Here is a 13,951-nt window from a genome sequence, read left to right as displayed (position 1 = left end):
ATCAAATTAACCATCCTTTTCTCTGATTAGCAAAGACCATTCAAGATTCTGATTTGAATCACGTACAGGTGAACCATGGATCAAACAATATTTTGGGAAGGACCTTTTAACCTGAGTGCAGTTCTGCAATGATCCTAAGCCCTGTAAAGATCCCAGAAACAACACAGTGTCTTTCCACATTAAGTTCTCCACTCCTTACATAAGGTACAGTGAGGTACTTTATTTCTAACTAATCCTACATGAAGATGTTTGGCTAGGGCATTTTAGTTTGGAATTAATACTTCATGGAATGCTTGGTTCTTCAGAAAGTGCATCTCAGCATGGAAAATGAGACAGAACTGAGGATGTCAAGACACAGACATCACAGCTGACAGCTCTATAAATACAAGCATTAATGGGATAAACCTTCTCCTTACTTTCCATCAATGAATGCTGAAAATTACAGGTTCAACTGAAAACTAAAAATTCAAACTTCAGGCAAGAAACTTGAAATTACTCCTGTCCCTACATACATTTGAAATATGCTGGACAAGTTTTTAAGACAGTGAAAAAAAGTACTATATATAGGGTGAAACATACCTCATTCCAAAACTTATTTTCAAGAATATTCTTTGTATCCCTCAATCTGCAGAAATGGCCAAGTATTTACTTTTGCTGTTGCATTTTTAAAGTATGAATCAAAATAAGACTTTAAATGGACTCACTCTAAGATTAAATTAACAATTTCTTAGCTAAAATATGGACATTATACTAGTCTGATATTTAATACTGACTATATTAACAAAAGTAGATACTTCTATACAAATTACTTCCTTCTTAATGGCTCTTATCTCCTAGTTTATAACATTATACTGAGATGTGAGACTACATAAACACTTCATACCAATGTATACAGTGAAGCAATTATGTAGCATTTAGGTCATTTTATACCCTAAAGGGGGATAAAATCCATTCTATTTCATTTGCGTTCGTAAGCAAAAATTTCTGTGCTGACAATGCGAGGCAATACAAGTTACATTCCCCTATTCATCCCCATGTCAAACTGCCTCTAGATACACAGAGCTGAATTTGCCTCATTTCATCTTTCACTTGTACCAACAAAACAATTAATAACATTTTAAATCATTCAAATAAAAAGTCATACTAAAAGAAATCTTCATTTATTCCCATTCCCAGTAAATTTCCTTTTTTTTTAACCAATGCTGGATTCCTATACACATTACTTTGCATTCTCTGTGCTACCAGACAATTCCACCTATTTCACTAGTACTTGTTTTGATATCTGAATTATAAAACTGAACTACATAAATAAGAATAAAACCTCCAGTGGCATCTATGCCAAATATCTCATCGTATTGCATAATACAGACTTCTTAAGATAGCAAGCATCCAACCAATTACAAAATCTAAATCTGATCCTGCATGCATGTAATTCAAATCAAGCTGTAATGCAGCAAAAGAAGCACCAAGAGCTCTGGAAAACACCCTTGTTTTTAAAAGAACAGAAGGTACATATGTATTTCAACACAATTTCCCAGTCATGTTTTAGAAAAAAAATACAGGTTTCCTAATGGATCTTGCACAACATCTACTTTTAGTATCATTTCCCAATTAAACAGCATCTGGGCAAACTAGCATTAGGTACTGAAACAGATTTCACTCAATTAATCTGTACTCTCCCAATAAAACCATGGCTGGCAGGAAGCCCTAACAGACCACAACATATGTCCAGTGCTAATTAGGAGTACAGTAGGGTGCCTCAATTTGAGATAGAAACCAGAGATTTACTATTTTCAGACTATGTTTAACAGCTAGTATTATGAAGTCCTTAACTGTAAGCTACACTAAACAAAGCAAATAAGAAGGATACTGAAGGCTATTTCAGACAAAGGTAACACCAAAAAGAGATCTGTTTCAGATTCAATTGCACAGAGTTTAATATTACCAAACAAGCAAAACAAACCTCAATCAACAAACTCAATATGTAAAAGCACTATAAGCAAAATGTACTATCAACTTTGTAGTAACCTTGCCAAAAATACATGGAGACGAAAACCTTCCCTAATCCTTAACCAACATGTTAAGGTAATAGACCAATAGGCTGCTGAGTATAGCTGAAGGGACATAATTAAGTGTATTTTCTCCTTAGAAACTAAAATAATTCATTGACTAGGTAGAAAATTTTGAGCAACAGCTGACCCTGCACTCAAGTACCCAAGCAATGAAAGAGAAACACACAATTTCAAAACAATACCCAAAACCAGGAGTGCCTTTTCAAAATGGCATCTGGACACTGCGCATCACACACCTTTCTAGACTTGGTACTTCAGACTGAGCCTAGCAAAGCCTGTATTTTCCCTGTGTGCAGCCCATTCACACACTGCTCAATCCTCCATGGGGGTAAGTGGGGGGAGAGCCAAAGGAAGGGAGAAGCCGGTGGCCAGCTAGAAGCTAACGCAGGAGGCACGGGTTCGTTAGGAGGGGCAGGGACAGCCATGCACGACAAGGTTCCGAGTACTTACCCAGGGGCGGGAAAGAGCGGACAGGGCTCGTGTCCCTGCTACTTTCACGGCTGGCCTCCCTGCTGCAGCCCTGACTCACACTAGGCCGAGGAATGCGGCTGCCTCGTGCTAGTATGATTCAGGGTGCAGGCAAACAGCGGCACAAAGGGAGAAGACATAAGAAAAGTTGCAGTTTTAATGCAATTCTGTTCCGCAGTAAGATCAAAGATGCGTTTCTAAGAAAAGACATTGATGATTATGTTGCATTTTAAGTCATAACCTTTTTTACAGACTTTCTTGATTGTGCTGGGTTAGTCTAAGTGTAGTCAGTTCAATGAAATTATTTTTTTGCACAGCTTAAAATGGAAATTTACTAACTCTTTACAGAATGGTTGAAAGACCCATTGGAAAGGATGGAGAAAAAATGAACAACACTGAGTAATGATTCAGAATTTGTGCTCAAGATGAAGTTAATCAAGAGTAGCACCAATGGAAAACTCCACAGCTTTATAAAGAAGGAAAATAAAATTATGCGGCTAAAATAAAAATCAACAATACAAAGGAAGAACAACATCAATACCATTAAAATCAACAGATGTTTTTCAATAACATTTGCAATAATGTGTAATCGAATTATACTGAGGCTGAAGACACGTAACCTTAATTTTAGCATCACAGCATTTACACATGTGCACACACATACACGGAAGACATGAAGTAATGAAGAACATATTTTCAAAATGATATTACACTTTCATTCAAAGGATATGAGTATTTTAGGCATGAAGTGAAAAAAAGACAAGGAAGAAAGGGAGGTAAGGAAAAGAACAACTACAACATTCTGACAAGAAAAACCTCAAATTTCAGATTCAGTTTAAAACTGTCTTGTACATCAAAAACTAGTCTCAGAAAAAAGCCACGTTCTAGGATGTATTCTATTTTTTCCATCCACCTAGAATTACATAGCAGCTGTAGATGTCCAGCACTTAAAGTAAGAAGGGCTATAAAGAAACCAAGAGTTATTTGGTGACTCTTACCTACTGACAACCTAGAAGGACTAGCTTCTCTACTGCATCCCTGACTTCGTGGGATTTTGCTCCGTTTCTGTGCAGCTGCAGGATTCACCAACACTCTCTGAACTCCTGTGTTCATAGTGGAAAGTGTGGTTGTTGTCAAAACTCTTCCAGGAGACCCGGATCTACTGCCAGCTGAAGGTAGAATGAATAAATATTAGCAACAGCACAGTGGACAAACAATCATGGTTCAAAAGAAAGTAATACCTGAAGTTAGTAGGAAGGTGGTGGCAGACTGAAATGATCCGGAAAAACTTACAAGGTAAAAACATGAAATAGAATGCCCTGGTCCGAGCTCTTACAGTACTGCATACAAGGTAGTTAAAATTATCGATGCAAGGAAGCACTTGATATGGTATTTAGCACTACATGAGCTCAAGAAACCACAATTATTATTTCTGGACTTTGTCAAGAGTTCCATATGAATGTGTTCTTTTTTTTTAAGCTACATAGTCTCACTAACCACATTTTCTATTAATAAAGAAAAGCAAACAAACAAACCTGTTGGAAAGCTAAAAGGAGAAATTTTAAACTAGGATTTCTTAACTATCCCAGCTCTTCCAATATAATCAGTGTTAGAGTTAATGTGATTTTCCTAATATTTGAAATCTTCTCACTTGCTTTTAAATGCATGGTGTCTTCAAGGAATATTCTGACATTAAATAAAATATGACAGAAGACAGAGTACTCATGTACATTTCGGTGGAGGTTACCCCACAAATTACAGAAAATCTTCAATTAGTTTTAAACAAGCTAAAAAAATTCACTAGGATATATTTAAATGTCTTAAATTTCTGTTAGTTTCTGGTAATGATACTGTACCTAGAATATCTGTAGTATTTTGTACTGTACAGTTTTAATTGTGATCACTTATCTTTAATTTTGATATTTCAGTTACAGAACATTTAAGTTCTATGTTCTTAGCAAAGAATTCATTCTTCTCTAGCTGTAACTAATTTATATCACCAGCTGATATTCATATATTGTTTCCAGCTGTACAATTCAAGAAATATGACCAAATAAAAAGCAAACCAGAATTTCAATCAACGATTAATTACATACAGATTTGAATCCTTCATTAATCTTTAAAATACAATCAGGTAACTGTATGACCACAGTGATGCTATCAGATTTACAGACGACATGCAACTTTTCAAGTGAATTTCATGGGTTACTTCTTATGAGACACATGGAAAAAAAGATAAAAGTTGACTAAAGCTTGACTATATGGGAAAAAAAACCAAAATCCCAAACAAAGTAAAACATATGCTGGGTGGAAGAGAGAAATCTAAAAAATGTACCATGCATGTACTTTCAGATTCATTGTTTGAATTCAAACTTGAAATGATTATTTAGCAAAATCCCTTTTCCAGACTATGGGCCTATTCAGCAGAAATGATAAATAAAGTATTATGCAGCCTGGAAAAAAACAAGCACAACTTCTATAGCAACAGAAGAATAAGCAAACCTATAAAACTGCTGTTATGTGCAAAAATTAAGGTTTTGACAGTTTCTTCACATCAGGGTATTTCAACTTAGACCTGATATTACTATGCCTTCTTCCTCTTTTCTATCTCTTTAAAACAGTAAAAATATTGTTGAAGGTTTCACTGTGGTGCAGACTTGTACATTTCCTTCAATAGGGCAGAAATCTAAAAAACTTACTCTTCTCAGAATATTCAGAAGAAATGCAACCACTTGTTCTAATACTTTATTTAATCTTTCTATAGTCTGACCTGCAAAGTGTACCACTGCAGCATAAACTAACTGAATGCAGCTACATACCCTGAAAACAGCAGCATTGGAATACTCTTGTCACAATTACCACTACCAGCAGATCTAAGTGAGCTGAATGATGAAAGAAAGATTACTAAGGCACTACCCCAAAACAACAAACCCTTCCTATCTCTCCTGCTTTCTACATAAGGATTGCACCCAATTAAGTTATGCGCAGCATATGGAAAAAAGCCAGCCACAATTTCTGCTGAATAGGATCCTTAAATGAGGTATGTCAAACAGGTGATCAAACAATGATGTGTACACAAATTCTGTAGACTCTTACCACCAATGGGGTTAGCAGACTGTGATCCTGAACAAGTGTAAAGGCAGGATTAGGGTAGGGATTTATAATCCATGAAGAGGGAGGGAGCAGAGCAGATTAAAAAATGAATGGCAAATGGAAATAAGAAAGCTTTAGTCATTTCACACAGGAAAAAAAGCCACAAGGGGGTTACGCTAAAGCAGTGCTATTAAGTAGCTTCCACAATTGAAGAATTAAACTCATATGCTATGTACAAAGCAGATGAAGCAAAGCTGCACAAGCAAATTACAATTCTTCAGCTTTCTAATCAACAACTCAACACTGAAGAATTAAATTTCAATTAAGCATGAAACTGTAGCCTGGATATTACTTGAAAAGAATATTACATTGCCAAAAAGGCTCAAGAAGTTCAACAGCTGAACAAAAATTACACACGAGATCAAAACTTTGTTTTTGAGACACAACAGTAAAGGAACTGAGCTGCAGGTGCGGTGGATGACCAAAACAAAAAAACCAAATTCACAATGGCATAACTGAAAAGACTTGCATAGAATTCTTTGTTTTCCTCTTTAAAAGTAATCTTGAGTATAAAAGGAAGAATTTGTTTCCATTCAGAAATTCTCTGAATGTCAATTGTAATGCAATTTTAGCAGACCCTGTGAAATTACCTGACAACCAAACTGGAAAGAAGAGGAAAAAAATGTAAGCATTTTTTTCCATAGGTAAGAATAAAATAATGAGGCATTTACTTTATGTTAATTTAAAAAGAGAAGAGTAAAGGGCTTTTAAAACCCTAAAAAATGGGGTTTTTTTGTAAAAGCATTCAAATTTGCAAGTCTTTCATAAAATGATTTTTGAACAAAAGATAGCTGCAATCCAAAAATTAACAAAAGCATCTGTGCTAGAGTGGTTTAAAAAAAAATAGCTCAAATCTAGCATGAAGCTATTCTCTCATTATGTAAGCTGGGGAACTTAAACAGTCCCCTGTATGGAAACATTAAGCATCACGCTTCACACAATGCTGTGAAAATTTTCAGTCACATAAAGAAGCATCACCCCAACAGCTGGCATACAGTGCCTGAGAATTCTCCTTCGCCTGTCCATTTGTATTTGCCCTGTTTATCTTCCTTAAAACATCTCAGAATTCTTATTCTCCCCCACTGACAGGTTATAATGAGCTATTTGAAGCAATCAGTTCTGAACAGAAGTAGTAATAAAAGGCTGTAAAGATGCATTCATGCATTTAATTTTCACACATCATCACATATAGTCAGATCTAGTTATCTCAATTTATCTCTTTAGACATTAATACTGTGTAAAAATGAATTTAAAAAACCAACCCTGTCATTATTAGGAGAAAAACTGGAAAGGCCTCATTCTGCTTCTCTGGATATACATTAATTTAATGTTATATGACAGTGATCATCACTAAAGTATTATATTGCTACCTAAATTTATCCCCTTCCCCAGACATTTATCAAACATCTTCACTTTTTACAAATTTACCAAATCTATTCAAAATGCAAAAGTAGTTTCAAAAAGCTTAATTCCAAACTTTCCTAATACTAATGAAAAAATTGTTATAGACACTGCCTATAGCTTTTCATAGAGAGGGAAAAAGGGATTAGAAGGAACTTTACCTTCCCTCCCTCTTAAATTATTCCCATATTCTTTGTTTATGGTACAGTGTTGCAATCTGTAAAACAAGTTTTGCAGAACTTTTGTCCCAACGACTCATTTGAAGGCTCTCATTTTACAAACACTTCTGGGACTAGAGTATTGTCAAAGCCCTTAAGGGAACTCTTCTACTGAATTTTAGTAGTAGTAGTAGTAGAATTTTAGTAGTAACTCCACTGAATTTTTAGTATGCTACATTTATCTGTTCACATTGTTTGAAAGCATTATTTCAGAAAACCTGCATACACTAGATCAGGTCTGATCCAACTGTACTTGTTGGGAAATTAAATTATGGCAAGTACTCTTAACAGGAAAAAACCAGCTACTACCTGCTTTTTTAACTTCTAAAATCATTCTATTTACAACAGATGCAGCCATTGCTATGAAGACAAATGCTTCTGCCATTAAACAAATTATCAAAGGGTTTTATTAAAGAAAGTGGATATGGTTAGTGATAGCAAAATAACTGTATTGAAAATTTTAAACCTGGCAAAATTTACTGGTTTAGAACATTATATCTGACAATTTATACAAGTGGGAAGTTAATTTTAATTTTATTGTGCGTCTGTCTTCTTTTCATTAATTTAGTTGCATTTCACTTAATCAGACAAAGATAAGAATCTGAAAATGCTACAGAGCTTAGTCAGAAAATGTCTGTTGGACACATCAGATGTGTGGACAAATTGCTGTAGGTCAGCCAGTGCCAAGAGTGTGAGGTAATCAGGTCTTTTTAATTAATGACCAAGTGCTTGGCTACATCTGCGGTGGTTACTAAACACACACAGAAAATTACTGTGGATTAGCTGACACACATTAAATTGCTTGTTTTAACCCTATGACTCAACACAAGCTCAGTAACTGATTGTAATGTGAGGGGTTAGTATTTTTTTTCAAAGAAGAGTTAAGTAAAGGCAAGAGCTGTAATACAAAAAAAAGGAGTTTATACCCAAGAGCTACAGCAGTGCCTAGCCCAAAGAAAATGGGTATTTCTGGCTAAAATAAGACTATTTTAAAAATGGAAAATTAGGTCTCTCAGGTAAGAATGAGGACACCATTCAGCCTACTCATTCTTCTCTATTACTAGTCCATGTTTATGGCCTTTCATGTTGGGGAAGTCAGAAAAGGGGGGAAAAGAATGTTGAGAAGTTATAATTGAAGACAGAATTTAAGGATATATTTCACTTCCTGCTACACTATCTAATTTAATTGGCAAACTAAGACCTAACCTACTATTTTGTCCAGAGAAAAACAACATGAATCAGAAAAGCATGCAAATACCACTGACCCAAAACACTGAAAAAAATACCTTCATTTTGGTCTGGCGATGATGAACCTAAGGCACAGAACAACAACTCAGTATGTAGCTTTTTTTTTTTTAATTAACTTTGACTGTAGCCATTGGTCAATGAATATATGCTTAAGCATTAGCCTCTTTATCAAGTATAACTGATAAACAGAAAATACATACGCTGAGATTGTGACACTACTTTGGTTCTACTCCGTCCTCTGGAATCTGTTTTAGAATTTCCAATACCAACAGAAGGGGTTGAGAGCTTTGATCGTATACGACCTACAAAAGAAAAAGGGCATTAAATCAGTTTTTCATAGTCACGCACAAAGCAGAGCATCAGTAGTATTTACTAATATTTTCTAAAGTTTGCGTATAAAAGAAGCGGAATGTAACTCAACTGGTGCCAATTCGCTTGGGATAATTAGTAGAAATTTGAACACCTTGACGAATTTAATAGCTGAGGAAGCAAGATACTTCTCCTCTGATGCTACATGTTTCAGCAAACAATTTGCACATTACACCTTCAACACCCTGGACTGGCTAGCTAGTTCTTCCTTCCAACATATATGTGTTGAGCACATTAAAAGGGGACGTTTACTCAATACAATGCAATGCAAACGTTGCTGTATCAGGTACAGTCTTCTCATGATTACTTGAGCTTCTAATTCTACTTTTGCTGTCATAAAACTACAGATTCTGAGCTTTCTTCCTAACTTCACTCCTCTTTTTAGAAATCTAAGTAGTAGCTTTTTTATTACTGAAGATTCTACTGTTTCCCTGGCCCCAGTCATACAGACTTCTACAGGATTTCCCAAGCCTTCTAGAGCATTTTGCAGACACTAAATACATTCAAGTACTTCTCATGACAACATGATATCAAGAAATACTACTTTCCCCACTAGACAGAAAGGCCAAGCAAGAGACACATTAAATTAAGTATCTACAAATAAAACAAGATTCACTTTTCCCTAGAATGCCAAATGGCAAATTCTCTTGGGTTTGGTCAAACCCTTCTGCATTGCTAGCCATGTTCCTTGTAACATCCAGCATATACAAAGAAATTACAGAAGAAAGAAAGATACCAGTTTTCTGAATTATAGCTATCTGAAAGATCATTCATAAAAGAAAATAGTGGTGTTGTATACTACACTTCCCAAGCCAAACTCTCAAACAGCAGCAAAATGAAATCAAAACCAAACTCATGCTAACTATAATTCTTCTAAGCTGCAAGAACAAATGCCAAAAAGTCTGTACAGGGTGGATCTAGCTCAACAAGCTCAACCTTTTAAACACAGCATGATTAAAGTATTTCGTAGACATGCTGAGTCAATATTTGATCTAAAAGAATTAAGTACATAGACTGTTATTTAATTCTAGCCTCTTTAGGCTTTCCACAGCAGAATTTGGACATCAACCAAGTTAATATTATTCATCCAAGTAGAAGGAATAGCCACAGATGAGAGTATATAGGAAGAGAATCAGGATTCTCTTCCTATAGGAAGTTAGGAGGTTATTCACTAAAACAATAGGCTTAGAAAGAATAGTTAGATTAACTAGTCCAAACTCTACTAGTTATCCCCGTGCAATGGCAATTGAGAGCTGTGAGACTGCAAGGCATGTAACTGCATTCAGAATTTGGCCCAAAACCTAGGAATACAGAGTGCCACTATTTCAATACTATGTTGAAGTATCACTGGAACCTGTTTCAGTTTAATCAATGTAAAATAAACCAGTTTGTGTCTGTGAGTTAAACGAACTGTTAACTCATTTGGAGTCTCTACATCCATTCACTAATGGCACGTTTAAATGCTAATAACAATAGAAAATTAGCTTCCAAGTATCACAGACATGAGTAATAGTAGCACCTGCTTCCCAGAGCATGAACACATTTGATGAAATATCCTGTGACAAGATTTGCTTTAAAAAATGAACGCAAAATTATAAAGCACCTGTATTTTCACAGTAGAAATGTTAAGCAATGGTACTTAAGACTGCAGATGAGTAACTGAGAATTAAAATAAAAGCAAAAGAATTTTAAAAATAGTACATAATAACCAAGTATTAGATGCATAAGCTGTTAGCCCATAAGCCCGTATCTGTTATGAACCTCCACAAAGCCCGAGAAACACCAAGTTCTACTTTCAAAGCTTCATTTGTATCAATGAAAATATGAAGCTGAAAATATTAGCTAGTCTAATGAAATAGTTTCTTACCATCTTCAGAAGCTGTTCCTAAACAGAAAAAATAATAAAATACATGATATTCCAAACAATACTATGCCTTTCAAATTTCTTTTTGAGATTAATCTTGGGAATCTTGACAACTTTTATCAAGTCAAGAGAGCTAAAGCTTTTATGTTGCAACTCCATAACTGAAGCGAAGTAAAATAATCAAGAAAATATCCATACTACATTGAGAGCAATTTACAAGAACAAAATGCACATCACTGCCTTTCAAACCACAAAAAGTTCAATAGAAGAAAATTACATCTATGAGATCAGTCAAAAAATTACATATACAGATCAACAGACATTAAAAATACTGTAATGCAAGCTCTTCTGAAAATATGAAACATACTGTTATACATAACCTCAGAGAAAAACACAGAGACTGTTTCCCACGCTGGACAGTGATAATTTGATAGGAACTGCCAGCAAGGAGGATTTCTCTGAATTAAGCCTGTGATTATTCTGAAGATACACATGCACAAGATCAAGTCTTGCTCAGAGACATGGAAGGAATATGAGCTTGCTGAAATCAGATCACACTTGGACAAGTATGCTGAGCTTAACAAGACTTGATTTTTGATAAGGTGAAAGTCAGACAAGCCTTTCTCCCATCAGTACCTAGGAACTGATGGGACCCTGCCTCATCAGCAGTCCTTCCTCTAAGTTCCTCTGAAATACATCTTATTACAGAATAAAATGCATACTAGTAATGATAAAAATGTTAACTGCTCCTAAAAAAAATAAAACCAAAGGGTACTTCCATTTTTATTTTCACCCCCTACCATTTTTGCCTTGCAAGAGAACTACAATGATGAAAACATCTGTTAGTGTCTTTGGCTAGCCTGAACTCAGTCAGATATGTTGGGAAAGTTTTCTCATGTTACAGTTATCTTCACAGAACTATTTCTAAAAACTCCATCTAAAAACCTAGTTCAGTGTATATTTCAATGCTTCTTCACAAAAATCAGTTACAGTAATATGTAGGTAGGAGTGCCTCGAACTACCAAGTTAAAATTTGCCAGTTTGCAAAAACTCAAAACCAAACAAAAAACCAAAACCCCCAAACCCTGAGCTACCTCTCCAAACCCAACAGTCTTGCAGAGATGGATCTTGGAAGGCAGATCCTATGCAACACCTCAGACAGGCTAATAGACTCCTAAAAGCTCATAAAAGGGGTGGTTCTGTTTCTCGTTCCTCTCAGCCTTGTGCTACCACCTGGTCTGGATGGCTAAAGGTTCACTGGCAGCTCCAAAAGCTAAATAACAGAGTATTAGTCACTTTTATGAAATCAGTTCCATGGAGTTTGTTCACCTAAAGTCATCAATAATGGAATATCACAAGGTGCTAACAAAAGAAGAGAGAAAAAATACATGGACAACGTTAGCAGGCAAAGGAAAAATGATTAGTTCCTCCTGGTGGTGGTTAGATCAGAACAGCTGTATCATACAACTACAGCAGGACAGCTGAGCTCTTTTCATTCCATCTTGCAGATCATATCTAGAGATAGCTTCTAGAACAAAACCCCAACCTGTTAACTCTGATCAATTGTATAGCACTCCCCTTGCTGTTTGAAACAGAAATGTGCAACATAGCATTAGTTGTGACTTCTGGACAGAGCAAAAGAAAAAGCCTACATGGCCCTAAGAATTGCTATAAATAACAGCTATAAACAAACAGCTACAAGTAAAGCCTACTATATCTAGCCTAAGGAAATGTAATGTGGAAATAAGCAATACAAACTCTACTATCCTATACAAACACTCCTCATTTTATTAAACTAGCCTTGACACCTTCAGTGCGCAAAACCAGCTCCAATTCTTTCAAGAAGCATCTGTGTTTTGAAATTATTCAGGATTCTGGTTTAGAGATCTACTTTCTTACTCTTTTCATTTCTATGAAATACACACTTGCTTCCAATAAGCTACTAATTCTTCCAAACAAGCACAGTTAATAAACACATCACACAAAATATTAAGCAAGCAGCAAACTTATTAAGTGCTTGTTAAGTGCTCCCAAGCAATAAATTAGAACTACAATCACCAAGCAGCAGGCTGGGACTGTCACTTTATTGTATGAGAAGTATTATTTGCACACACCTGAAACAGACAATTGCTATGAGAAGCTTGATGCTCAACTGCTTTGCAGTCCCTCTATGTGTTTGTAACAGAGTGAATTAAGAAAAAGCAAGTGCTAAAACTTAGGTGGGATACTTGATAAGCTATTTCAGCAAGTAGGTCTTCTTCACAAATGATTCTTGAATAGAATCACATCTCACTACAGAATTTACAGGCACTTAAAATTATGTAGCAAGCCTAGATTTTGATAGGGGAGATTTTTTTTTGGTTTTTTGCTTTTTTTCATACTTAAATGATCAAGCATGTTCTGCTCTCCCACTGCTGTTCTGCTAAGTCACAAAAACTGACTTCACATGTAAAACTATGGAATCAGCTGGAATTAGATTAATTTCAAAAGCATGTATTTAACTAGTTAAAATCAGCATGTAATGATTAAAAAACTGCTCTGTAATTAACAGAGCTTCTTTTAAAAAAGAGGGGTAATGACACAGATCAAACATTAATGAAATTGACAAATACAGCAATAACACATAAGACATCAAGATTACACAGGAGTTAATGGAAACAGCATAGTAACTTGTTAATAACAGACAAACATATTAAACATCAATACTTTTACATAAAAGACACTTTATTAGATATTTAATAGAATTAGAGGACAGACTAAATAATTTCTTACCATCCATCTTGTCAGAAGTATCCTCTTTGTTGAAAAAGCAGGCAAAGAAACATGGAAAACTTAGTGTGTTAGAATAAAGGTGTTCACAGCAGAGTCATAAAACATTAATTGAGGAAAATACATTAATATTAAACACAGCAGACATGTTTATCTAATTAATGCATGTACAAGCTACCTTAAGCAAAGTTGGTTTTGCCCAGTGCAAGGTACAAAATTACAAAATAGAGTACAAGTACCCTGCACAGTGATATTGATTCTGTATTTCCCAAATTTGAGAAAACCCTTACACTAAAACATTTATAAATGGTTTCATTCTTGGTGTAAACAGTTACTGAAGCATTGGTACATATTTATATCATTACTGAACCACATATTTATATTTCTTA

General features: G+C 35.3%; 1 protein-coding gene across 41 annotated transcripts in view; it reads right to left on the bottom strand.

Moving 5' to 3' along the window:
• The window catches only part of CLASP2 (cytoplasmic linker associated protein 2), a 146,777-nt gene that overhangs the window by 37,481 nt on the left and 95,345 nt on the right, over positions 1–13,951 (bottom strand). For 12 of the 41 annotated variants that reach the window (XM_030971181.1, XM_030971182.1, XM_030971187.1 and 9 more), the window contains 7 exons: positions 13,566–13,589; positions 10,797–10,814; positions 8,761–8,862; positions 8,599–8,625; positions 5,637–5,663; positions 3,539–3,709; positions 2,523–2,630 (listed from right to left, as the gene is read on the bottom strand). In XM_030971181.1, the coding sequence (XP_030827041.1) occupies positions 2,523–2,630; positions 3,539–3,709; positions 5,637–5,663; positions 8,599–8,625; positions 8,761–8,862; positions 10,797–10,814; positions 13,566–13,589 (477 nt within the window). The remainder of the gene's footprint in view (positions 1–2,522; positions 2,631–3,538; positions 3,710–5,636; positions 5,664–8,598; positions 8,626–8,760; positions 8,863–10,796; positions 10,815–13,565; positions 13,590–13,951) is intronic. The other 29 variants (XM_030971191.1, XM_030971200.1, XM_030971202.1 and 26 more) reach the window with 10 other exon arrangements.

The sequence above is a fragment of the Camarhynchus parvulus genome, chromosome 2 (genome assembly GCF_901933205.1).
Source record: "Camarhynchus parvulus chromosome 2, STF_HiC, whole genome shotgun sequence".
Lineage (NCBI taxonomy): Eukaryota > Metazoa > Chordata > Aves > Passeriformes > Thraupidae > Camarhynchus > Camarhynchus parvulus.
Note: the sequence above shows the minus strand (reverse complement) of the source record. Positions and strands in the feature narration are given on the sequence as shown.